Source organism: Ambystoma mexicanum, chromosome 2q (assembly GCF_040938575.1).
Source record: "Ambystoma mexicanum isolate Mex_15411 chromosome 2q, UKY_AmexF1_1, whole genome shotgun sequence".
NCBI classification, from domain to species: Eukaryota; Metazoa; Chordata; class Amphibia; order Caudata; family Ambystomatidae; genus Ambystoma; species Ambystoma mexicanum.
The window spans coordinates 337451645-337477316 of NC_090924.1; the positions used below are offsets into that span (position 1 = coordinate 337451645).

Below are 25672 nucleotides of genomic sequence, written 5' to 3' on the forward strand. Positions count from 1 at the left end.
CTCGGATGTGCAGTTAAATATAAAAATTGGAGCCGCATTCTTTATCACTAGCCAATTTTTCCCAATACCTTTTTTGTTACCCATCTTCTTTTTCACCATTTCATCTCTGCTTTTCCCTCTCCTGCGGCTGATATTGAAGGGTCAATCACATTGGCAAACTCACAACAAAACTGCGGATGTAAGTGACTCTATGGATCATTGTATCCAAGATCCCCTTGATACTTCATCAAAGTATGTTTTGAGGCCACGTAGTGATGAGCCTTCAACCACCGCCCATCGGAGGCTGTGCTAGTAGTCAACTGAGAGCATCTTTACTTATGTCTATCCTGAAAGTTGTGATTATTTCAGTTTTACATTTCATAATAGTTTGTTACTTATAGCTTATATCCCTCTAGATATGTATCTGTTGCTACCATGCCCCTTCTCGCCCTCCTTTTCAAAGGCTAAACATATTAAGCACTTTAGGTCTCTCTTTGTATAGTAAGTCCTCCAGCCCTTTACATTGATTGGGTTTCCATTGTCTGATTTTTCTCGTGGTTCTCTTTCTGATTCTTCTATCACCATGAGCAAATCCGATGACGATATTATTATTGTGATCGTATTAATAAAGTGTAAACGGCTAACATTCCCTCTCTATGGCTACTCACTGTACCTCGGTTTACTTTCCCTAGCACAACATTTGCATTTTTTTACTACAGTATCAAATTGCTGCCTATCTATAGTTTGATGTGCCCCCATAGGCCTTTCGCAAAGTTATAATAATTCAGTAATAAAGCATCAATAGTGTAATTTTATTCCAGTGTTTTATACTCGAGATCAGGACCTAACGTTTATATAATTTAAACCTCATACCATTTGGACCTGTCCAGCTTTCTAGCTTGCCTGGAATTTGTTATAGTAATTATGATAGAGTAGTTACATTTTTTACCGTCATTCCACATTTTGGGTCATCTGCACATTTTACAAAGCTATTGCTACCCACATGTAAGTCATGATATGTGAAATAATAGTAGCACCTGTCATGAACCCTGAGGGACACCACAACAAGCTCTCCCAGATAGAAGCTTGCCCATTCACTTCCTCACTCTGCTGCAGTCGCTCGTGCCCTTTGGCAGACCCCTCAACATTAGCAAGAGAAACGAATATTTAGGGTAAGAAAGGGGTCGCATGCATTAACTCCCAATTGAAAGACATTGAGAAGGGTGGATTTTAAGTAGGACATAACATAGAAAATCCTTTAATTTAAAACCAACATGGTGGGGGTTGGGCGGATACTCTATAAGCGTCCTCGGTCACCCTTTCTTATTTCATTTGGAAATGGAGTCATTGACCCAATATATTAAAAAAATCCTTCAGAGGTTTCCGAAGTACCATGAACAGGCAAATAATCACAAGTGAAATGCAATATATTTTCATATTTCCCAAACATATCAATTACGTAAATCCTAAAAAACGTGACTGGGTTTCCCTTAACTTTGGATCTACAAGTCCAGCCCTACTGTCTTGATCCATTCAGTCTTCTCTGCCCCTTTCTTACTTTGGTCCCACTGAGGCCTCTAATTGTCAAAGATTGAACATGTGGCCTCTTTCTCTAAAAATGTAAAATAAACAAGGCATTAAACACGTATAAATAAATAAATATACAAACCCATCAGTGTCTTGGAAGTTGACATTCACTCTCTTGGCTGAACCGAGGAGCTCTGCAAAGGCAAGTGAGAAATAGAGAGAGGTGTCAATCAATCTCTGAGTTTTCAAATGTTTTAAAATAACTGAATTGGTCACAGGAACAGAGAAATAACTCATCATCAAACATCAGGCCTAAAATCTATGCCTCACACATGCCTGGCTTAGAACGCTAGAAAGAAGGGCAATTTGCGTGCAGCAGACAGTCAGTGTCATAATACCCTCCTAATCCCTCACACTGCACTGAGTTCCACAGTATTATCAGAGATCTAGCGTGTAATTATTATCATTATATAAACCGTTAACAATCAGGCCCATCAAAGCCACAACATCCGGTTGAAAACGGACCGCTCCTACACTCCACCGCTTCTCACAAGGCCAGCGCTTGTATAGACCAGACTCCCTTTCACACATCCAACCATCCTTTCAACTACACCTTCTCTTACAAACCAACACTTCATTTTGTAATCCATGCCTTCTCATGTAGACCACGTTTGCTCACACACACACACACACACCATCACAATAGAAAACACACCTTCTCTGACAAGATCAACATCTCGTCCTATAGCTCATATCTCCACCAGCAATCGACATACTCCTACAGAGACCATGTCCTCTTATTAAATTCCTCACCCTACCACATCCCATCTCCTGAAATAGACCACACACCTATTTGCACAAAACAACACACCTTGCATTAGGCCACACCTCCTCAAAGAATACCACACCTTCTACCATGCCACATTTATTTATTGGACATTTATAAGGCACCTATACACTGGCGCCGCTAGACAAGAGGGGGTGGAGGGACCTGGGAATCATAAGAGTACAACAACAAAGAGAAACGGTTATATTGGCCTTGTGACAATCCTACTGTGCAAGTGCAGGACAAAGGTGATACGTGCAAGGGATGGGGGGGTAGAGGGAGAAGTACAGGAGAGTGGTGCCCCCACGGGTGGGGGCCGTAAAGTGCTGCTCTGGCCAAGGCAGCAAGTACCAGGAGAAAGAGGGGCGGGGGGAGTGCAGTGGACAGGGAGACTGAGTTGGGATAGTACGGGAATAGGAGCCCGAGAGCAAGTGCTGGCAAAGGATTCTGGGAGGGACTGGTGGGGGGAATGGTCTGGTCCATGTAAGACTATGAAGGGACCATGCCCCAGTCGCAGAGTCAGATGGAAGAATTTGCACAGTAAGAGGAGAAGGAAGGAAGAGGAGAAAAGGAGGGTCTTGAGAAGCTTCCAGAACTTAAGAAGATCCGGCTCAAGTCTGAGGAGGGGAGCTGTTCCAGAGGGAGGCACCAGCCAAGGAGACGGATATAACTCCTACTATCTGCTTGGAGATCGTTTAACCTGCAGAGAGTTGGAGCTAGAAGACCGAAGGATTCTGACTGGAGGGTATTTCGGGAGAGAAAGCTGGGTGTAGAGAGGTCCCAGGCCCCAGATATCCTTGTAGATGATGCAACGGGCTTTGCAGTCACCAGGAGCCAGTGTTGAGATTTTAGGGCTGGAGAGTTGCGGTCACTGGGCTTGAGGGCAAAGAGAGAGGAGTCAGATATGATCCCATGGTTTTTTGCTTCACAAGTGGGTGAGGGGAGGGGACCCAAGGACTCTGGCCAGAGAGTGAGGGGGAAACTAGGAGCAGGCATCCCAATGAGAAGGATCTCTGTCTTGCTCGTGTTGAGGCAGAGATCCTTGGCAGAGCATCATGCCTGAAAAGCAGTCAGGCAGTCAGGTATAAGGCAGGAAGAGGAGGAGGCAGAGGTAGGGGAAGGCAGCGGGAAGGAGAGCTGTGTGTCATCTGCGTAACACTGGAAATAAGGGGAGGAGGTGATCAGGTGGGGCAGAGGGTCATGGTAGATGTTGAAGAGCCACGGTGATAGGATAGATCCCTGAGGGATGCCACAGGGAGAGAGTGGGGTGGAGGAGAGGACCCATTTGAACTTGGGAGGGTCTGTTAGAGAGGAAAGAGGTAAGCCACAACAGTGCTCTGTCTGTGATGCCTAGGGTGTCACAGAGACGGTTTATGAGGATGGAGTGGTTGACCGTGTCAAAGGAAGAGGAAAGATTGTGGAGGATCAGGACAGAAGGAGTGTTAGGGTCCAGATTAGAGAGTAGGTCTTATTTGGTATTGAGGAGAGCAGTTTCAGTTCCTCTGGCTGTCCTGAAATCGGACTGGTGGTCATGAAGGCAGCCAGCCATTTCGGTGTGGAGGGTCAGTTGGGGGATGGGCAGCTTCTCCATGAGTTTGCCCAAGAAAGGGGTGATAGAGATAGGTCGATAGTTAGCCGGACAAGAGGGGTCAGCAGATGCTTTTTTAGGAGAGGGTGCACAAGAGAGTGCTTGAGCGTTTGAGGGGAAGAACCGGTGGAAAAAGAGTGGTTGCAGAGGTCAGCCCAGGCAGGGCCGAGAGTGTCGATGTAGTCCTTGATGGTTCTAGTGGAGCAGGGTAGCACCTGTTTAGAGGAGACTTTCATGGAGCGGACAACTCTAGAGATCTCATCTGGTGCAATGGGAGGGAAGGAGGAGAGTATGGGCGGGGAACATCACCCGGAACATTCCACACCTCCTTCTGCTAGACTGCATATCCCAGTTGACTTTACCCATCCCACCAGCAGACCACGCTTCTTGCTGCCACAAACCCACACCGTAAACCAATACACTATACTCAATAAATCACACACCTTCCACCTGATAACACCATGCTCTAGTTTAGCACATTGCTCACATATTACCACAAGACAGTCCTTATGCCAGACACTACCATACCACTAGACGACACTCCTTCTAGAAATGCCACGGTTCATCAGTGAGCCAAATCTTTGCCTCAACAAGTTTATCTTCAGCATGTCCTAGATGCAATCAAGCACCAACTGCACTGTTAAGTTATTTACGTTAGAGTCATTGGGCCTCATTAACACACCGGCGGTAGCCGTTCCGGTAAAACGGGTATGGCTGCTGCCGGAAGAATTTTTTTTTCAGTGACCGGGAATGAGCAATTACCGGGGCATTACAGCCCCGGTGGACCCGGTAATTGGCCATTCCCGGGCGCCAGAAAATATTAGTGCCCTTTCCCATTTGAGTCCCATAGGCCTCAATGGGAATGGGGAGGCCGGATGCACCGGCACCATTCAGGAATGGTGCCGGTGCATCCGACATGGTCTGCTCGCGTGTGCCGGTCCACCCGCCAGGTCACACCTGGCGGACGAAAAGGCACCTGTGAGCAGAACTCGTAGTTTGCGGGTCCGGTAACAATGTTACCAGCAAGATTACCGGTACCGTTCCTACCGGACCGGCCACCTCATAATGAGGCCCATTGACTTATTTATTCAGATGTAGGCAGGGCTGAAAGAACAGCAGTTTTGGTTTATTCCATGCAACAATGGCTGGGCACATGACAATACCATGACATAAAAGGTGTCATCTGAAACTAACAAGGCACTGAGGTGTATATCTCTATTGGAGCACAGCATTTGAATCAAATCAATCAAATTGAGTGAAAGTAAACCTGCACCAGGATTCTCATTCATTGACTTCTTGAAGCTCATACAACGCTTGGCTTAGAGCAAGATTTTTTTTCATGAAATATTTCCAATCTTCCTTAACTTTCAAGCGTAGAACAAAAGACATACTTCAAAATGAAATGACGGGTTGAGGCACATACATTGAGTCTGCTGTCATCGTGCAGCAGGTGGAAGGAGAAGGGAAGCTGAAAGTGAGTGCATTGAGGTAATCGGCAAGAACGACTACGCGGATGAAGAACCTAATGTGAAGTGTCCTCCATGCACTGGAAGCTCAGGGGAACAGCTAGGGGCACATTTTATACTATGTGCTAATTGCCTGCAGGGGAGCACCAATGCTCACACTTGCCTGTTGCTGGTCCCCTGCATGCAATTTTAAGCATTCCCGAAGAGGAGTCTAATTGTGAAGAGCAAATTACGACCAGATTGCCTTTATGCTTCCCTTTTTCTCTCCACTTTGAGAGAAATAAAACACTGCCTGCAAATTACACTTTGCTGGGTGGTGTTTTAGAATGGATTGCAGTGGAATCCCCCTGCTGTTAAACAGGTGCAATTGCAAGCCGCGTTCCATCGGAACCCTTCGGTTTCTCACGTGCAGGAAAATCTCATGCAGCATACAACCGAGTGCTCTTCTAAGATGGATGTGGAAAGCAAAGCAGACATGCAAATTCTGCTTTGCTGCTCTCCTACGCATTGAAAAGCCACGAAAATTAGATGGAGTGCAAAATTGAAGCGTAAAAATGCTTTGACGCTTTTATTGTCCACTACGCTCCTTTGAAAATAAGCTCCTATGTGTTTCCTGTAGTAGCTGAAGTAACCTGCGAGGTGGTAAAATTAGTACAAAAACAAGTGCCTGGACAGCCTCTGAGCTATGCAGCCCACAAAACGCTTCAAGATACTTCTCCTGTTTAGGGCTTACTAAAGGAATGCACAATTTCTGTATCCTTGTTGATAAAAGTAGTATATATATTTTTATACAACCACTGGTCCCAAACATGCATCACCACCAATCATGAAGCCCATACGTTTCCGCAATAAACTCCTGGCCCTCCTGACATCCCCTCACTCTTAAAGATACAGTCAATCATAGAATCTAGATATAGAGAATGGGTTCTACGTTCTTACATCGTCTGTTTCGTTGACTTTTTTTCGGACAGTTTTTTTCCCAAAAAACTCATTGACAATTTGTATTTTTTTATTTTTGCGGGTTCTCCCCCAGTCCCACATCCCCTATTATGTATTACCTATTCCCCACCCCGTACCCCTTACATCCCCTTATCCACCCCCTCTCATATTTTTTCGATCTGTTTTTCCGGCAAAAACTGTTGGGAAAAAATTAATCGGTGAAAAAAAAATCGGCCGATGTAACAGCGTCGTACCAGAGAAAAATAGAAGTTGTGGGTAAAAAGCCCACTCGATACATGGATTGCATCATTGTTGCCAAGCTTGTGATGCTGAACCCCTTCACACCATCTAAGATATTCTCTAATGCGATGTCCCACAGATCTGCTCTGTCCCCAGTGCTCTGCAGTACCTATGCATAGCCCGTCCATTGCCAGCAGATCGGTCATAGTGCGAAGGGTCTTACGCTAGCTAGCCTTTGCACCCATGGGAGAGCGTGCCAAAGGCACCTCAGCCTTAATTAGCCCATTCTCGGTCTTTATAGTAGTGTGGCTAGGCCAGTAGCGGCTGAGTCCATGGTTCCTCATTGTCTGGCCCTTCAAATGTTTTTGGGACTTAACTCCCAAGATCCCTAGTCAGCATAGTCAATGGCAAAGGATCATGAGGCTTGTAGGCAAAACATCTGGAGGGCCACAATATGACTAATCATGACCGGTCTAAAAAACAGGTTTAGGCCTGCAAAGCAAAATATACAGTGTTACAAACGGTTGAAATAACAACAACCGTAATCCCCTTCTATGGTGATGTTGAGTTCTTAGGGTGTCTTTTCTTAACCCCTTGTGAGCAGGAAGCAGCAGATGAACCAAATAATCTGGTGCTTTAGAGGGTATTATGCTGCCTCTGGGGGTGGGGGTGGGAGAAAGAAACAGCTCCTCGAAGAGGGGGTCATCCAAGATATGTTATTCTAATATTCGGGTCTCCCAAAATGTAACTGCTTCAAGTTCCAGAACGCCAAAGACACAGTGATGGCAGTGAAATTGCCCAGTAACACACCGGCACGCCCGGGCCGCATACACGGGTCACCGTTGGAGGCTGGATTTATGTCCAGGGATTCGCAAAGGCCCAACACACGACAAAGATAGATTCAAATACCACCATGCAGCTCGAATATAGCTTCTACAAAATCATTAAAATCTCCGTTTTGTTCTAATAGGTTGAAAGGTCACTCCTTTTTAGGTCACTGCCAATAGCACGAGCCCAGATCCCTCCAGAGTCTGGGCTGGGGGGGCCCTCATGGGCTTCATAAATTCACAACAGAACTTAACATACCTCAGAGTAGGATGAGACCCCACCCCAGGCCATCAGAAATCAGAGTTCAACCCTATGAATTACGCTGTGCGATGAACGAGGCGGGGGGCCAAGTGCCTTAAAATGCTTCGGCGCACAGACACTGTACAAGCTTCCCCGAACACTCGGAGAGGACACCTATATCATGCATCCAGGAAAAACCACAAGCCCGCCCCCAGCCCCCACATCCCTCCTTCTGCTAGTGCCTCTCGGTGATTAAACACATGTATTAGCAATTCCTTAAAAAGAAAGAGCGCTGAGACGAGATACATCCTTGGCTCCTTCTAAGGAGAGTGTTGCTATCCTATCATAACAAGCCTGGCTTCCAGGGCGCGGTGCATGCTGGGACTTAGGCGGGATCCTGCTGTAACACGCATGCGCCTATGGGACACACTGGAGCCGGGCGACGTGTGTTTACGCGATTAATGTTCCCAACGTAGGCGTTACTAGAGGGCAGGAAAAGGCCGCGGCATTAGGGGAGATCTTCTTTAATGGGTGAGGTTCCCATTGCAGGAATCATGCTGGAAAGATGAATATATAAATAAACATAAATATATAAATGTTTGACTTTTATTCTGATACATCCACACAATTGGTAGCGTTGAGGGACAGTTTCCTCTTTGGCCATCCCTGTTAAAAATGCGGTGCACCACTCATTACCTAGGGCCAGGCACTCCTGTCAGGTATGGGTGTTCATCCTCTAGGGACAGTGAGCACATTGTTTTCTAATTGTTGTTTGCTAATAATGTGACAGATTAGCACACATCGATTCTTCTTTTTCTCCCAATGAACCGTTTATGTTGTGCTACAAGACTGTTATATTAACAGTTAGGGAAGGCAGTTGACCTCCCACTTTGTCTTGGAGCGTACTCTGTTATTAGGTATGCCTCTATGGAACACACTGGGGAAGTGGATAGATGTTATTTTATGGGTAATGTTTCTGTGCTACACACTGGAGCAGTGGAGAGATGTACCTATCTAGGGTATGCCTCTGTGGAACACAGTGGGGACAGTGGAGGGGTGTTATTTTATGGGGAATGCTTCTATGGGATACACTGGAGCAGTGTGGAGATGTTATTTTATGGGGAATGCTTCTATGGGACCCACTGGAGCAGTGGAGAGATGGCATTATCTGGGGTATGCTTCTGTGGAACACATTGGGGAAGTGGAGAGATGTTATTTTATGAGGAATTCTTCTATGCTACACACTGGAACAGTGGAGAGATGTTATTATATGAGGAATGCTTTTATGGGATACACTGGAGCAGTATGGAGATGTTATTATATGGGGAATGCTTCTGTGCTACACACTGGGGCAGTGGGGCAATGTTATTTTATGGGAATGCTTTTATGCTATACACTGGAGCAGTGGAGAGATGTTATTATATTAGGAATGCTTCGATGGGACACTCTGGAGCAGTGGAGAGACGGGGCCTCATTATGAGTTTGGAGGCAGCCATGCCCAAATAAGGGCATGGCTGCCTCCAAACTTGGGTCCGGGTCCGTGGTCCCTGAATGGGGAAATACCGGGCCATTCTGACTTTGGAGGGCCCGGTATTTCCCCATTCAGGGAACCCAGACATGGACCATCCCCATTCCCATTTGAGCCCCCATAGGGCTCAATGGGAATGGGGAGCATGCTAACAATGGGCCCGTTAATGGCAGGCCCGTTGTTAGCATGCTGGTCCCCTGGCGGGACCCGCAAAGGACGTCTGGTCTGACCAGACGTCCTGAGCGGGTCCCGCGAGGGAACCTCGTAATGAGGAGGTACAGGGTTAACGGCGCCAGCACCTTTACTGGCGCCGTTAACCCCTTACCGCTTCACTTGTAATGAGGCCCATGGTATTATCTGGGGTATGCCTCTATGGAACACAGTGGGGCAGTGGAGAGATGTTATTTTATGGGGAATGCTTCTATGCTACACACTGGAGGAGTGGGGCGATGTTATTATATGAGGAATGCTTCAATGGGACACTCTGGAGCAGTGGAGAGATTGTATTATATGAGGAATGCTTCTATGCTACACACTGGAGCAGTGGAGAGATGTTATTATATGAGGAATGCTTCTATGCTACACTCTGGATCAGTGGGGAGATGTAATTATCTGGGGTATGCCTCTATGGAACACAGTGGGGCAGTGGAGAGGTGTTATTTTATGGGGAATGCTTCTATGCCACACACTGGAGCAGTGGGGAGATGTAATTATCTGGGGTATGCCTCTATGGAACACAGTGGGGCAGTGGAGAGGTGTTATTTTATGGGGAATTTATTTGTTTTATTTATTTATTTGAAGGTATAAAGCGCCCATCTGCCCGGGGGCATCATGGCGCTGTTACAGCATATTCAGTTAGTACAAGTAAAATTTCAGGACAGCGATACAGATTTGGGAAGGCTATGTACATAGGCAGTAATATATGTTAAAAGCATTGTGGAAGCAGTTTAATTAAACAGATTAGTTTTTAGAACCTTCCTGAAAACTGTGAGGGATTCTTCATGCCGTAGACTGGACGGGAGTGCCTTCCAGGCTTTTGGGGCTAGTACTTCAAAACTGGAGCCGCCAGCTTTGGCTCTGTTGAATGCTTGGACTGAGAGTAGGTGGGAGTATTGGTCCCGTCTTGGTCTGTGGGCCGGAGCATGGTGTATTCTTTCAGTCAGGTAGGCAGGGGTGGTCTGGGCAATGCATTTGTGGGTGATTGTGAGGGCTTTGAAAGTTATGCGTTCTTTGATTGGGAGCCAATGGGCATTTTTTCTCGCCTGTGAGATGTGTTCTCTCCTGGGGATGCTAAGGGTGGCTCTGAGGGCGCTGTTTTGTGCTGTTTGAAGTTTGTTAATGTTCTTTGTGGAGGTGCCTAGGAGTAAGATGTGGTAATAGTCAAGTTTTGCGCCAATGGAGGCTCTCGCGATGTTAGGGCAGTTGGTTGGTGATAAGTGGGCTTTTACTGCATTTATGATTTTTGTTGTGAATGCTGCGGAAGATTAAATGGCACTGACTTGCCTGTCCATGGATAGGGTAGCATCCAGATATACCCCAAGGGTTTTCACTGTGGTGGAAGCTGTGATAACAGTATTCTCAATACTGAAAGAACTGTACTTGTCGTCTAGTTTTTTAAGGGGTTATTTGGGGCCTATCAGTAGGATTTCATTTTTTTCCCCGTTTAGATAAAGACCATTGCCTGCCATCCAAGCCTGGATGCGTGCATATGTCTTCTGGAGTGTGTTGAGGTCTTGATCATAGTTCCCTTTAAGCGGAAGAAGAATTTGTGTGTCGTCGGAGTAGTTAGTAAAGGCTATGCCAAATTCTTCTAGGTCACTGAACAGTGGGAGGGTGAATAGATTGTATAGAGTGGGTGAGGTACAGGATCCTTGTGGCACTCCACACTCAATGGAGGATGGAGTGGCTGAGGCCTGGTCGGAGAAGACCCTCATCGCTCGGCCTTCCAAGAAGGAGGTCATCCAGGCGGTGGCTTCTTCGGAGAAGTGGGCGGTGTCAGTGAGATGTTTACATAGGATCTTGTGGTCAACCAGGTCAAAGGCAGCCAAAAGATCCAAGAGTAGGAGGAGTGAGGATTTGCCTTTGTCCATGGCTTCGAGTAGGTGATTCTTGAGGTCTAGAAGTGCTGATTCTGTGCCATGACGGGGGCGGAAACCTGATTGTCTTTTTCCAAGGATGTTGTGGGTTTCCAGGTAAGATTCGATCTGTAGGTAGGAAGCCTTATCTAGAATTTTTAACAGGAAGGGCACGGTGGTAATAGGATGGTAGTTGTTAGGGGAGTCTGGGTCAAGGGTAGGTTTCTTTAGAAGTGGGCGAAACCAGGCTTCCTTGAGGGTGAGTGGGACGGTGCTGTTGGTGAAGGAGGCGTTGATAAAGGTGGTGATGAAAGGGGCCAAGGCTGTAGCACAGTCCTTGACTAAGTTGGTGGGCATGTGTCACCTTTACATAACGACAGTTTGATGTGTTTCATGATCAGTAGGACTTCCGGGATTGTTACTTCCCTGAATGTAAAGGGTGAGGGAATGTTTGTGCCGGGTTGATCGTCAGCCACTGGTCGTGTGGCCGAGGGCTTAGGTGTGGGTATGGTGGCTTTAGGCAGATTGTCAAATTGGGTCTTCATTTTGTTTTGGAGTGTTTTGATTTTGTTTAGCATGGCGTGTTGAATATTGTTGCACCAGGATTCGGTTTTCTCAGTGGGTTGTGTGGAGGTAGGGGGGATGGTCAGCTCGTTATAAATGGCAAATAACTCTTTAGATTGGGATTGCGCTTTCTCAATTCTAGAGTTTTATGTGGCAGCTTTGTCTTTGGAGATGGCCTGTTTGTAAAGTCTAGCGGTTATGCAGTAGGCATCTCTTGTGGTGGTGGAGGGGTTCTTTTGCAAAGAGGTTCGTGCTGCTCTTTTTTAGCGGAACGGGCATCAAAAAGTTCTTGAGTGAACCATGAGTTTGCATGGGGAGTATGCTTGGCTTTTTTCTTTTCCAATGGAGCAATGGTATCTAATAGCTCTTTGAGAGTGGTGTTATAGATTTCAACTAGTTCTGTGGGATCATTGGAAGTGGGGTGGGCGAGTGCAGAGGTTTCAATGAGGGGGGAGGATTCTTTCTGCAGTGAGTAGTTTCTTGGATATGGCCATGGTGGCTGGTGCGGGTGGGTTTGGGTTCACTATTGGTTTTGAGGGTAAGAAGAAGTGTATTAAGTGGTGGTCAGTCCATGGGCGTGGGGTGTTGGAGCTGAGGTCACCGGCACAGTTGTGATCTGCGATCCAATCTAATATTCGACCTTTGGTGTGGGTCGGGTCGTTGATTAGTTGGGTGAAGCCTAGGTCTTGGAGAGCTTTGGCGAGGGCTTTGCCTTTCTTGTCTTTGGGGTCTTGGAAGCCCAGGTTAAGGTCGCCTAAGATCATAGCTCTTGTGTTCATTTTTAGGTTGTCTCCTAGAATATGAGTGATTTTGGGTTGGAAGTCGTTGGTTGGGCCTGGAGGACGGTAGACAATGTGGAGTGGTATGGTATCATTTGGCGAAGGTGATATTTTTACTGATAGCAAGTCAAAGTTGTCTGACTCAGTGGTTTTTAGTTGCCTGGCGTTAATAGATTCCCTGAGAATGAATGCTACCCCTCTGCCTTTGCTGGAGGATCTGTCTTGGCGCAGGATGATGTAACCTGCTGGTAGGGTTTGGCAGATGGCTGGACCAGAGGCTTCGTATAGCCATGTCTCCGTGATGGCTAAGATGTCTAGATCTAGTTCGGTGACGAGATCGTGAATCTCTGTGGCATGTGCTGGTAGGGAGCGTGCATTGATAAGTGCACATTGGAAAGGAGTTTTCTTGTTTGTTTCTGGTTTGGTTTTAATAAGGATGCTAGTAGGATTGTCCGATTTGGAGGTACAAGACATTAGGGTGGTTGTAGGTAGCGGTGGGTGGATGTGTTTTCCTGGGAGAGTTTTAGAGGTGGTTGCAAAGTGGGCGGATCTAGAGCCTAGTCTTTGATTCCTCACGTGGGTCTCCATGGGATGAGATTTGGCTTGTGAGCTGTAGTGAGGCTTGGGTGGCATGGTGCTATGAATCTGCTTGAGAGCTTGGACTGCCGGAGTGGATTCTAGTGCCTGTGTGCCTATGTGTAGTGCTGGTAGGAAGGGTGTAGGTGGCACGTTGTGGGAGTGTGGGAGCGTGGGGAACATGATTAAGCGTTGGTGCTACTGAGTAGGCTGGAGGGATATAGTTAGTGGCTGGGACGGTGTGTGACTCGCCTAATGGTTGCACGAGGTAAGCAGTGTGCGGTTAGGTGAGGGCAGCTACAATTTGTGCTAGGCAGTGGCTGTTTGGAGATGGCGACAATAAACAGTTCAATAGTAGGTGGCAATCATCCGGTATGGTCAAAACTTTTTAAAAGGTGGCTGGTGAGCAGTTCTAAATGGGCAGCATACATTTCAAAAGTGGGTAATGCACATTTTAATAGTGGGCAATACTAAATGGGCAGCATACATTTCAAAAGTGGGCAGAGCACATTTCAGCAGTGGGCAGCAAGCATTCGGCATATGCAACAATTTTTAAAGAGGTGGCCGGTGAGCAGTTCTAAATGGACAGCATACATTTCAATAGTGGGTAATGCACATTTCAACAGTGGCAATTCTGAATAGGCAGCATACCTATCAACAGGGAATGCTTCTATGGAACACAGTGGGGCAGTGGAGAGATGTTATTTTATGGGGAATGCTTCTATGCTACACTCTGGATCAGTGGGGAGATGTACTTATCTGGGGTATGCCTCTGTGGAACACAGTGGGGGCAGTGGAGGGGTGTTATTTTATGGGGAATGCTTCTATGCCACACACTGGATCAGTGGGGAGATGTACTTATCTAGGGTATGCCTCTGTGGAACACAGTGGGGGCAGTGGAGGGGTGTTATTTTATGGGGAATGCTTCTATGCCACACACTGGAGCAGTGGAGAGGTGTTATTATATGAGGAATGCTTCTATGCCACACACTGGAGCAGTGGAGAGGTGTTATTATATGAGGAATGCTTCGATGGGACACTCTGGAGCAGTGGAGAGATGGTATTATCTGGGGTATGCCTCTATGGAACACAGTGGGGCAGTGGAGAGATGGCATTTTATGGGGAATGCTTCTATGCTACACACTAGAGCAGTGGGGAGATATAATTATCTGGGGTATGCCTCTATGGGCACGACGAGACACTGGAGAGGTGTACTCCTAGGGGCATTCGTATATGTTATTTTATTTGAACAGTGCAGAGGTTTTTGCTTAATACGGCACCTGTTGCTGGGGTGACTTTCTCCGTGGGAATAGAGGATTTTCTGGGACTGTGAGAAATTTTCTTTCCTAGCAAACAAGACTATTTCATGAGCAGTATCGCTCCCCTAGAAGGGCTGCTACTCCAACGTGTCTATCATCGCTCACTTGACGGATGGCCCGGCGGCTTTCTCTCAACGCTACAGATCTTCCAACTTGGCCGCTTCTTCTGCAAACTCAATTTTCTGCTTCCTAATTAGGTTTCGGAGTCTGGGGACCGGCGTTGGCGCTGGACTGGCAGCGCCTCCACCGTGTCCTTCCTCAGGAGCTCGGCGCAACCTCTGCCAGAGACTGCGTTCCATCTCCAGCCTTTGACAAGTGTCCAGGAGTTTAGGAGGCGCGCGCGGAAATCTCCCGGGGCCTGTCACGCAGGAACACATTTGCAAGAGTTGTTGCGGAATGACCTCTTGGACTTGTTGTGCATGTGAGTGAAGAAGCAACTGTCAAATCGGCCTTCAGGCCTGGGAAGCGCAGAGCGATGCCGAGAAGCAAAGATGGTAAACACGTGCACACCTGCTAACGCTTTAATGAAGAATGACGCATTACTGTGTCAAAACCCCGGATCACCCGTAACCACTGCACAACTCCACGGGACGTGCGCTTGCCTCACACATGGGGCCAGCGGCATTTAACTCATTCCAGTGCCGGAAGTGCCGGCTCCGCACTTCATCTTTCCGAGGTCGGTGGGTTACATACCGCAAAATTATGAAATCACAACAGCTATAATTACAGCGCTTAGAAGCTGGAAGAATCTGTCATGAAACAGTTTATAAAAAAGCTATGAATTTCATTATAAGTTTGTAGGTTCCTTCTTTTGGCGGTAACGGAATTACTGCTGCATTTACCACACTGCCAAACTACCAGTTTGGTCTTCAATTGGAACATTTACCTCCAGCACATTGACAGTCTCCCTGGGCTCCCCTATATCGAGCTGAGCACACCCCTCTTCTGCGCCATCTGTGCCCACTTTCATCCCACTCCCGTAGAGCCATGATAGATGCACAATCACAGGCGCTAAACTGGGCTATTGTAATTGCTTATTTTTAGTTGCAAATCAAGATATTCGTCATAGATTGCATCTGATTCAAAATTCAGCTGCCAGAATTGTCAAAGGGACCTTTAAGCAATAACACATAACTCTGCTCCTCAGGAGCCTACACTGGCTCCGTGTGAATGCGCGTATGCTGGAAGGCGTTGACACTGGTTCCCAAAGCTTCATATGGGCCAGCTCCTTTCATATTGGAAATATTTATCTCTCCTGGTATTGGCCCAATAGGCCGCTGCGGGCTTCGCAATGGCAGAAGTTTCAACTGCCCCAGAACTCCGGGTCGCTCCTTTATCATTCAGGCAGCTAGACTCTGGTATCAATCACCCCAAGCTGCCCAGGACATTAAGGACTTAATGGTGTTTCTGAAACCTGTCAAAACCTTACTTTCGAAGGGATTGTGTCCTCCGACGTATTCCTCATCTTAGATATCTCCTTCCAGCTCTGCTGGCCTCGGAAAAATTTTTCTCTAGAGGGCGCTGCGCGTCGACGTCCTTCGAGTCGATGTCCCTCGACAGCCGCCGTATCGAAGTTCGACGTCATCCTGCCTATAAAGGCCGCGCGCAGCGTCTGTTGCTCAGTTCCGTTTTTCCGCGCTTACTTGGTGCCTCGGAATACCGTTGCTCAGTTCTTAGTCAGATTAATCCTATTTACCTCGAGTTATTCGATCCGTACTCGATGGCTTCCTCGTCGGAACCGACAACTCCTCGATCCAGCTTCAAAAAATGTCGAGATTGTGGGAAAAAGATGTCGTTGACCGATCCTCACAGAATTTGTCTGTGGTGCTTGGGAGCTGAAGACCATTGTTCGGAATGCGAGGACTGTATGTCCATGACAGCTAAGGCCCTGAAGGAGCGTAGGGGGAAGCTGGAGAAAGGTAAGACTTTTAAAGCTTCTTCTTCGTCGACGAAGTCGAGACATTCGTCTCCTCGTCACCATTCGCGCTCCAGGTCTAGGAGTGGGTCTCATCACTCCTCGAGATCGAAGCACTCGAAGAGGAGACGTCGAAGATCCCCTTCTCCGTCTTCCTCTTCCTCTGTTTCGCCAAAAAGAATCCCTTGCCCCACGAAACATAGTTCCCGGGCTGAATGGGAGGAATTCCGAAAGAATATGATGAGCGTCTTCGAGAAAGCGGCCTCGACCCCTCGAAGACTGCCGAGAGCGATGCTCTGGTCGAAAGACCCAAAGGTCAAAAACGCTGCGAGTCGCAGTACCCGGCGAAAGAAACCTCTCGAGCGCGTTTCGAACCCTCGAGCAGGACTATGACCTCCAAACCTTCCTCGAAGGTTCCGTCGACGCCGTCGACGAAGGTCCCGTCGACGTCGAGGTCGATGTCTTCGACGCCGTTGTCGAGGGGACCTTCGACACACGGGTCTGTCGACTCGACGCCGGCCTCGACACCGGCGTCGACGCCAAGAAAAGTCACGGTTACCACACATCAAGTGACTATCCCCAGGCCCTCGACGTCGATGGCTTCGATATTGTCGAGTAGAATTCCAATTCTGTCGAGGTCCTCGAGGCCTCCACCTCTGTTTTCGACGCCACGCTCGAAGCCTTCGACGTCGGCGTCGACGACATCGACGCTTTCGAGGCCAATAATGACAAGTTTGGCACCCTCTGCCTTGGAAATGGGATTTACTCCCTTTATGAGTTCAGAACAATTGAGAACTATATCCTCAATTTTAGAAGAGGGTGATTTGTCTGAACAAGACACATTTGAGTTACAGGGACCTGTAACCCCAGTTAGAGAGGAATTTTCCTCTGAAGAGCGCAGATTAAAGGATCTTCATGATTCTTTACATGAGGCAAGTGGGTTAGACACTTCCCCTGAGGTGGAGTTTGCTAAGCCAGACCCAGGGGAGCATGCTGAAACCCCCTACAGAGCCTTAATGGCCAGGATTACAGAGTTCATGGGGTGGTCTGCACCTTCACAATCTTTCCAACAAGATGACCTCACGGATATTCTTGACAAAGGCCCACAAGAGGATCCTGTGGTGCCCTTTCATAAAGCTCTTCAGAGAAAGATCATGACAAACTGGGAAACCCCAGATGTAATACCAGCAGTAAATAAAAAACTGTCTACAAAGTACAGGGTATCTTCCACAGACCCAGAGTTTTTGTCTAAACACCCATCCCCAGAAAGTCTGGTGGCACAAGCACCATCCTCTACCGATGTCAAGACGGCTTATCCTACAGTCCCACAGGACAGGGACGATAAAAAATATGATGCTATGGCAAAGAAAGTCTTTTCAGCATGTAGCATGGCGTTAAAGTCTGTTAATGCTACTTGCACCCTTGCTAGGTTCAGCCATACACTTTGGGAGTGTGCTTCTACAGTAGCTGACTGCATCCCGGAGGGAGAAGAAAGGGATGCGTTCCTGAATATTATACAGGACGGTAAAGACGCTATGTGCGAATCCCTCCAGACGGGCATTGATTCGGCTGACAGTATCAGCAGAGCAATGGCAGCAAGTACATCAACCAGGAGATTCGCTTGGTTGAGAAAGTCGGGTTTTGCCCCAGATGTGCAAGCCAGGCTCTTGAACATGCCATTCGATGGCTCTTCTTTGTTCGGGAAAAAGGCGGATGACAGTTTAGAGAAACTGCAAACTTCAAAAGCTGCAGCAAAATCCCTAGGAGCTGCAATCCGTCAGACTCCTTTTCGTCCCACAGGAACCTCTGCGAGGGGCAAGTCCTTTCGCTTCTACTCCGCATTCGGAAGAGGTAGAGGACGACCGGCTCAAAGGGGTCAAAGAAGAACTACCCGAGGTGGACGGGGTAGATATTCTAAAGCCGCAGCAACAGCAGGTGCCTCTTTACCATCGGCATCTGCATCAGCCGCCCCAAAACCACTCTGAGGACTCCCCTCACAGGACACCTGTAGGAGGCAGGTTGACTCAACATCTGACGGTATGGCAGGCTATCACGTCAGATGCTTGGGCATTGGAAACAGTCGCCCAAGGTTACTGCCTGCCTTTCCTACGTATACCTCAGAGTCATCCACCGGGGATCAGCTCTCAGAAAGCTCCAGATCCGCTCCTCTTGCAGGAAATTTTGGACCTGCTAGAGAAAGGTGCCATAGAACCGGTACCTGTAGCGGAGAGGAACAAGGGCTGGTACTCCCCTTACTTTCTCATTCCGAAGAAAGACGGAGGACTGAGACCCATCTTGGACTTGCGAGAATTGAACAAATTCCTCAGAAAAGACAAATTCAAGATGGTCACTCTTTCTCAGATCCTCCAGGCCCTTCAGTTCCAGGACTGGTTGGTATCTCTGGACCTTCAGGACGCTTATTTCCATGTGCCTATCCATCTCAAACACAAGAAATACCTGAGGTTCGCAATTGGCAACTCTCACTATCAATTTCGAGTGCTGCCATTTGGGCTGACCTCCGCCCCGAGGGTCTTCACCAAGTTAATGTCGGTAGTGGATGCAAGTCTAAGGAGGGAAGGGATTCACGTCTACCCCTACCTGGACGATTGGCTGATCAGGGCTGTTTCTCCGGAGCAAGCTCAGATCCAGCTAAATCACGTGTGCCACTTCCTTCACAGACTGGGCTTCTCCCTCAATTTAAAGAAGTCACAAATTATACCATCGCAGAGACTCCAGTTCATAGGAGCGATCCTGGATACTTCCCTGGGAAAAGCCTCGCCACCAAAGGTGAGGGCTCAAGATATTCTACAGATGGTTACCAAGTTCCAGCATGCCCAACGTCTCCCAGCCTTCGACTTTTTGAGGTTGCTAGGCCTCATGGCATCCTGCATTTTCCTTGTGCCAGAGGCTCGCCTGAGAATGAGATCACTCCAGTGGGCACTGAGGACTCAGTGGTCACAATTCTCAGGGAGAATGACAGATCTTCTTCAGGTTCCCGGCAAGGTGGCTCGAGACCTTCAGTGGTGGGCCTGTCAGGAGAACATTCTGAAAGGAGAACAGTTTTGGCAACCCTGGCCGGAGATAACAGTAGTCACGGATGCCTCACTCACGGGGTGGGGAGCCCACGCCAACGACTTGACCATCAGCGGTCGTTGGTCTCCATCGGAGTCCAGACTACACATCAACCTGTTAGAGCTGAGAGCCATCAGGCTTGCGCTGAAGGCTTTCCTGCCAGCTGTACAAGGGAAGAACGTCCTGATAATGACGGACAACACGGTGGCCATGCATTACCTCAACAAAAGAGGAGGCGTAGGATCACTACCCCTGTGCAGAGAGGCGATGCAGCTCTGGTTTTGGGCAATCCAAGAAGGAATCTCTCTATCGGCAGTTCACCTAGCCGGAGAGAAGAACTTGACAGCGGACGCTCTGAGCAGGCAGAACACAGTCTCCCACGAGTGGGAGCTAGCTCAGGAAGTCCTTCAAGAGATCTTCGCCCTTTGGGGAACCCCTCAGGTAGATCTGTTCGCCACCAGCCTAAACAGGAAATGCGACCTGTTCTGCTCAAGGGAATTTCCTCCGAGAGGAGCTCTGGGAGACGCGTTCATAGTGGACTGGGAGTTTCCGCTTCTGTACGCGTTCCCACCGGTCCCTGTCATTCCTCAAATGATCAGGAGGTTGAGAAGATTCCGGCGAACCATGATCCTAATTGCCCCGGATTGGGCCAGGAGAACGTGGTACCCGGACCTTCTAGACTTGTCCATCTGCCCTCCAATTCGACTTCCACTCAGAGAGAACCTACTCTCACAGAAGGGAGGTCAGGTTCTCCATCCAGACATCAAAACCCTCAACCTTCACGCTTGGCTTCTGAACGGCTGAGGTACAAGGATTGGGACCTCCCTGATGATGTTATGGAGGTGTTGCTTTCGGCAAGGAGGCCAGCAACAAAGTCTTTATACTGCTGCCGTTGGAACAGATTTTGCAGCTGGTGTAGAGAACAGAATATCGACCCATTTTCATGTGGTACACCAATGGTTCTGTCCTTCCTACTATATTTGGCAAATTCAGGCCTTCAAGTTGGCACCATTAAGGGCTATCTCGCAGCGCTATCCATCTTTAAGCGTACTGCGGAAGAACCATCCTATTTCAAATTACCCTTGGTAATACAGTTTCTAAAGGGGTTAACCAATGTTTATCCCCCAAGACCATTCCAAGTTCCCCTATGGGATTTAAACTTAGTACTAACTTTCCTGATGGGTACACCTTTCGAACCTCTCCATTCTTGTTCGTTAAGATTCCTTACCCTTAAAACTGTTTTATTAATAGCACTTACATCTGCTAGAAGGGTGAGCGAATTACAAGCTCTTTCTTGTAAACCCCCTCATACAATCTTTCACAAAGACAAAGTTGTCCTGCAAGTGAAGCCTAATTTCCTCCCAAAGGTGGTTTCTGAATTCCATATCACTCAAAAGATTACCCTACCATCTTTCTATCCTCCTCCTCACCCGGGGAAAGAGGAAGAGAGGTTACACAGTCTAGACCCTAGGAGGGCTTTAAGTTTTTACATTAGTAGACTAGCCAGGATAAGACAGGCAGACCAGCTGTTTGTAGGTTACACAGGTCACAAGCTGGGGTTACCAATAACTAAGCAGACCATTTCCAGATGGATCATTCTAGCTATTCTGGAATGTTATAAACTGCAGGGAAAGAGCCCCCTCAAAACCTTAGGGCTCATTCGACCAGAGGTATTGCAGCTTCATCGGCCCTCAAAAGAGGCGTGCCGGTTAAAGACATATGTGCGGCCGCTACATGGTCGTCTGTCCATACCTTTACACGTTTTTACAATCTGGATTCCTCCTCCAGTCAAGAGACTAGGTTTGGAAGGGCTGTACTGCATTCTATTCATCAATAGAAGACAGCGTGAAGTCAGTACTCCCTCCTCCGAATATAGAATACTGCTATGGGAGCCTATCTAAGATGAGGAATACGTCGGAGGACACAATCCCTTCGAAGAACAAGTTACGTCTTACCTTGTAACGTTCTTTCGACGGGATGTTCCTCCGACGTATTCCTCATCGACCCTCCCATCCATCCCCGCAGTTCTACTTCCCTTGTTGTTGCAGCTTACGCTCCTTCAGGGTGATTAGTCTAGTCCAGACAGTAATACTGTGGGCTACAAAACGGAACTGAGCAACGGACGCTGCGCGCGGCCTTTATAGGCAGGATGACGTCGAACGCCGATACGGCGGCTGTCGAGGGACATCGACTCGAAGGACGTCGACGCGCAGCGCCCTCTAGAGAAACATTTTTCCGAGGCCAGCAGAGCTGGAAGGAGATATCTAAGATGAGGAATACGTCGGAGGAACATCCCGTCGAAAGAACGTTACAAGGTAAGAAGTAACTTGTTCTTTTATATGATCTCCCTTCTCGTCATATCCGGCGGCTCTTGTACTTGGGCTTTGAAACCCATGGGTCATTGGCGCATTATCAAGAAACCAGAAATATAAATGTCCTTTCCAGGGCAGGCCTTAGGGGCAGCAGCGCCATGGGCGAATTTGCACCCCCCCTCCCCGTGTGCCCATGTTCAACAGGGGGCGGGGCGGAGGGGGGGTGGGGCCAGGATGTGGCACTTTTTTTTTTACCAGGGGAATGTTGTGAATAGGAAGTATCAGCACCCTATTGTTATTAAATGCGCTGCGCCGCGGTGGGTGCATTTAACAACAAAGGGGCACCTGCAGCGCTTTCTGCCACTATGCCAGCTCGGGGGAGCCCTTGAAAGACTCCCCCGAGCTGGCGTGGTGGGGGGCTAATGGCACCCTTTTGCTATTAAATGCACCCGCGGCGGTGGGCGCATTTAATAGCAAAAGGCCACCTGCCGTGCCTTCTCCCACAACGCCAGCTTGGGGGAGCCCTTGAAAGACTCCCCCAAGCTGGCGTGTCGGGGGCTAATGGCACCCTGGAAGGACGTGACGCCCCGGGCGGTCGCCTGGCCCACCCCCCGCCCCCCTAAGGCCAGCTCTGGTCCCTTACAAACTACAAACAAATATCAAAAATAATTGAGTGCGCGATCAAATCTTGTTACGCTACCGTGGAACTCTGGGAAGAGGCCGCTTTTTCTCCTTGGTGTATTTTGCAGCATCAGTACTGCTCAACATACAACATCCAAACCAATTAACATTCTAATCAGCGTAGGACAGTGCATTTGACTGGAGTCTCGGGAAGATAGCTCAGCGGCAACATGCTCGCCTTGGAAGCAAGACAAGACTTAAGCATCAGAGGTTCGATCCCCGGGTCTCTGGGTATTAAGTGTGTTATAAATAACTATCATATCATTTGCATTTTTTAAAAGGTCTTCTAAATACACTGGGAAATGATTGGCTGTGTGCCTATGTTTCGTCATTGCAGCGTTCCATACCTGCTAGAGAGCGTTTCATGGCACCCACATATGTGACTAGGTTGCACGTGTTTCAATAGCTGAAGCAAGAGGTCCTCACTGGCCCCATAGAAAAACAAGCACTCAATGCATGGGAGAAAAGGCCCCAGCTACTTTTATTCAAAAATCGACATAGGAATATACACAGTACACACAAGATAATAGGGCCTCTTCCCCAACACAAAGCATAAACATTTAATTGGCGCAATGGCTGTGACCACGCCCGGCATTGAGCATGGCAATTACCGCATGAGTCCACATGCCATCTTGCTTACAGTTAAATGTTCACATGGGAAGCAAACCTGACTATCCATGGACACCATCACCCGACACTCAGTGGGCATTCGAGGGGTACAATCATAGGCTCATATGACCAGTAGGCCCACCATGAGCCTGACCAGTCCACACCCTCAACCATGGGCAAGGAATTTAAGAAGATTCCTCACTTTAGTCTCCTTCCCTCTCCTAAAATGTTCAAGGGGTCCAATAAACTTCCAACATCTCAACAAGCTTTTGCAATGGAAAACAAGTCACTGCACTATTGTTATTACGCTTCAACTGATCATGACAAATTGAAGACCATTGGAGAACCCCTTTATACGCAGCTTCAGGTCCACCAATTACGATCCGAGAATAGCTGACAGGAGCGGTTGGGAGAGCAAAAGGCAGGAACACAGCCAGCTCCACCCCCAAAAAATGAAGGGGTTATCTTTGAGAGAGGTGCGAATTTAAAGGACCCTCGCTTCATCCGCTTGCACGCCCTCCCCTTCAAATTGCCTCCCGTGGTCAGTCCCGGCACACCGCTCCACCTCCGTGCACCGAAACATCTAGAAAAAGAAATGCTGAGAAGGGCCTGGTGTTGAGCGGGGAGGGGTGTCCTGAATGGTGGCCGTGGATGTCGTGACCTAGTGGCCACTGCTGGTATATACTAACTATACTAACCATTTTTTCGTGGTATTGGCTGTACTTATTTGGGGATGATGTATACGCCTCTACTTAATCTGCCCAAACTTCAATCATTAATTTCTTTAAACTGACTTATTTGCTGAAAATTCCCAGGGTGAGGCAATTCCAAAATGGTTGAACCTCAAATGATTTATTTAACACACCTGGCAAACGTAGGATTCAGCCCTAACCGAAATGATGAAATCACTGTTCCCGCTATCAAGGGATAAAACCATGCTGTATTGCGACAGCAGGAAAAGCCATGCTTTTCCACTTATTCGCCATCATGGGCAAAAAGAAATATATATATATTCGCCCACCCTGCTTATAAGCAGGCAAGGTTCATCTTAAATTTCAAAAAGAGTTATCCTTCTTCAATGACATCTGGAATGTGTCACACAACCTCCTGTAAACCTGAAAACCTTTTTACAGATTACACCAACCAACCATCTATATGCTGCTGTGAGAGTCCCTTAAATAAGATTAGTTTGCTGGATGTAATCCTGATTTAATCAGCCATCTGCTTGCCACTGTTTATCATAAGGAGAAGAAAGGCAGTGTTAAAACCACCCCACTGCACCCTTCCCTTCCTCAGCTTCATCTGCAGTGCTTCTTAAGAACTATGCCAGAAACCCACATTCGTGCATCTCTAGTCATTAGAACAAACATGGAAGGATTTTTTTTCCCCAGGTTATTCTGAAATAATTGGCTTCTGGTCATTTGATGGGTGTATGACTTTGCTATTTCTGCATTCACTTTGTCCCTTTTGCCTCTTCCTATCCGTACTTCTTCTGTATTGCATTTCTACTAACATTCTCTTTGTCATTCCAAGGGGAGACCCCCGGTGACTACCCTTCTTTCTAACCCACATTCCTCCCCTTAGCCCTCTCTTGATCACAACGCTAAGCTCACAGCTAACCTTGCCATAGCCATTGCCACCGTGACAAGATGCAAGCAAGCAAAATCAACAAGTCAATGTGGGAAGAGACGAAAGTACAAGAGGTAAGTGGAGACGAAAAGTAATGCGGACATTGTGTTTGCTCTATGTATATGTATATATACCCGGAAGTTGGTTACTTAATTCCATTTGGTATTGTGAAAAGTGTGCTATGTATTTTTCTTTTATAGATGCTTTTTACGCTTTATGGTTGTTTCAACCGAATGAAGGGAACTTGATGATGATGATGGTAAAGAGGTGATAATGTGTTTGGTATCAACTTTCAGCATAAATTAATGTTGCTGCACCTTCACCAGAGTCACGCGGCTGCTACCCGCGCACATAGGACACTATAACAAGAGCACATTACCATGTTTAGAGCACATCTCTGGCCCTCACACACATGCACACACAACCTGATGTTACAAACTCTCGGAGGACATGCTCCAACCACACACCCTCCCATCCAGGCATTTATCTGTGGTCTGGGGCACCCCAGAGCAGCACAGAAATGCACTTCTGGTCACACAGACACTGCTACAAGGTCAAACCAGTTAGCATAATTCTCTCTATATATTTTTGAAAGTGTTTTTGGATGTTCAGGGTGGATCCAGCTCCATAACAGTTGGTGGGCTGAAATGTTGGCCCAAGTTTGGCAAACCAGTGTACGGTGTACTGGCGATAGTGAAATTCCACCAATTCACGCTGAACAGGGCAGGGTCTGGCCCTGTACTATCAGTATAGGTTATTTTGGGAGATTGCCAATTGCCAGTAATATGAAATGTACCTGGTGCATTTTTTGTAAATTTTCTGCTACATTTCATTATTAAACACAGCCAAGTAGACACAAAGGAAAGGATATCTTGTGGCTTTTTGGTAGGTCCTGGTTGCTACATGGCCCATGGGACACAGTATTGATTTGTATATTGGTCTTTTTTCAAGCTGTCTGGCCGCTTCCAAGTGCTTGAAGG

At 47.6% G+C, this 25672-nt stretch overlaps 1 protein-coding gene across 6 annotated transcripts in view; it reads right to left on the reverse strand.

Moving 5' to 3' along the window:
- The window catches only part of CASKIN1 (CASK interacting protein 1), a 1401469-nt gene that overhangs the window by 907283 nt on the left and 468514 nt on the right, over window positions 1-25672 (reverse strand). For all 6 annotated transcript variants that reach the window (XM_069647339.1, XM_069647342.1, XM_069647341.1 and 3 more), the window contains exon 2: window positions 1649-1700. In XM_069647339.1, coding sequence (XP_069503440.1) covers window positions 1649-1700 — 52 coding nt within the window. The remainder of the gene's footprint in view (window positions 1-1648; window positions 1701-25672) is intronic.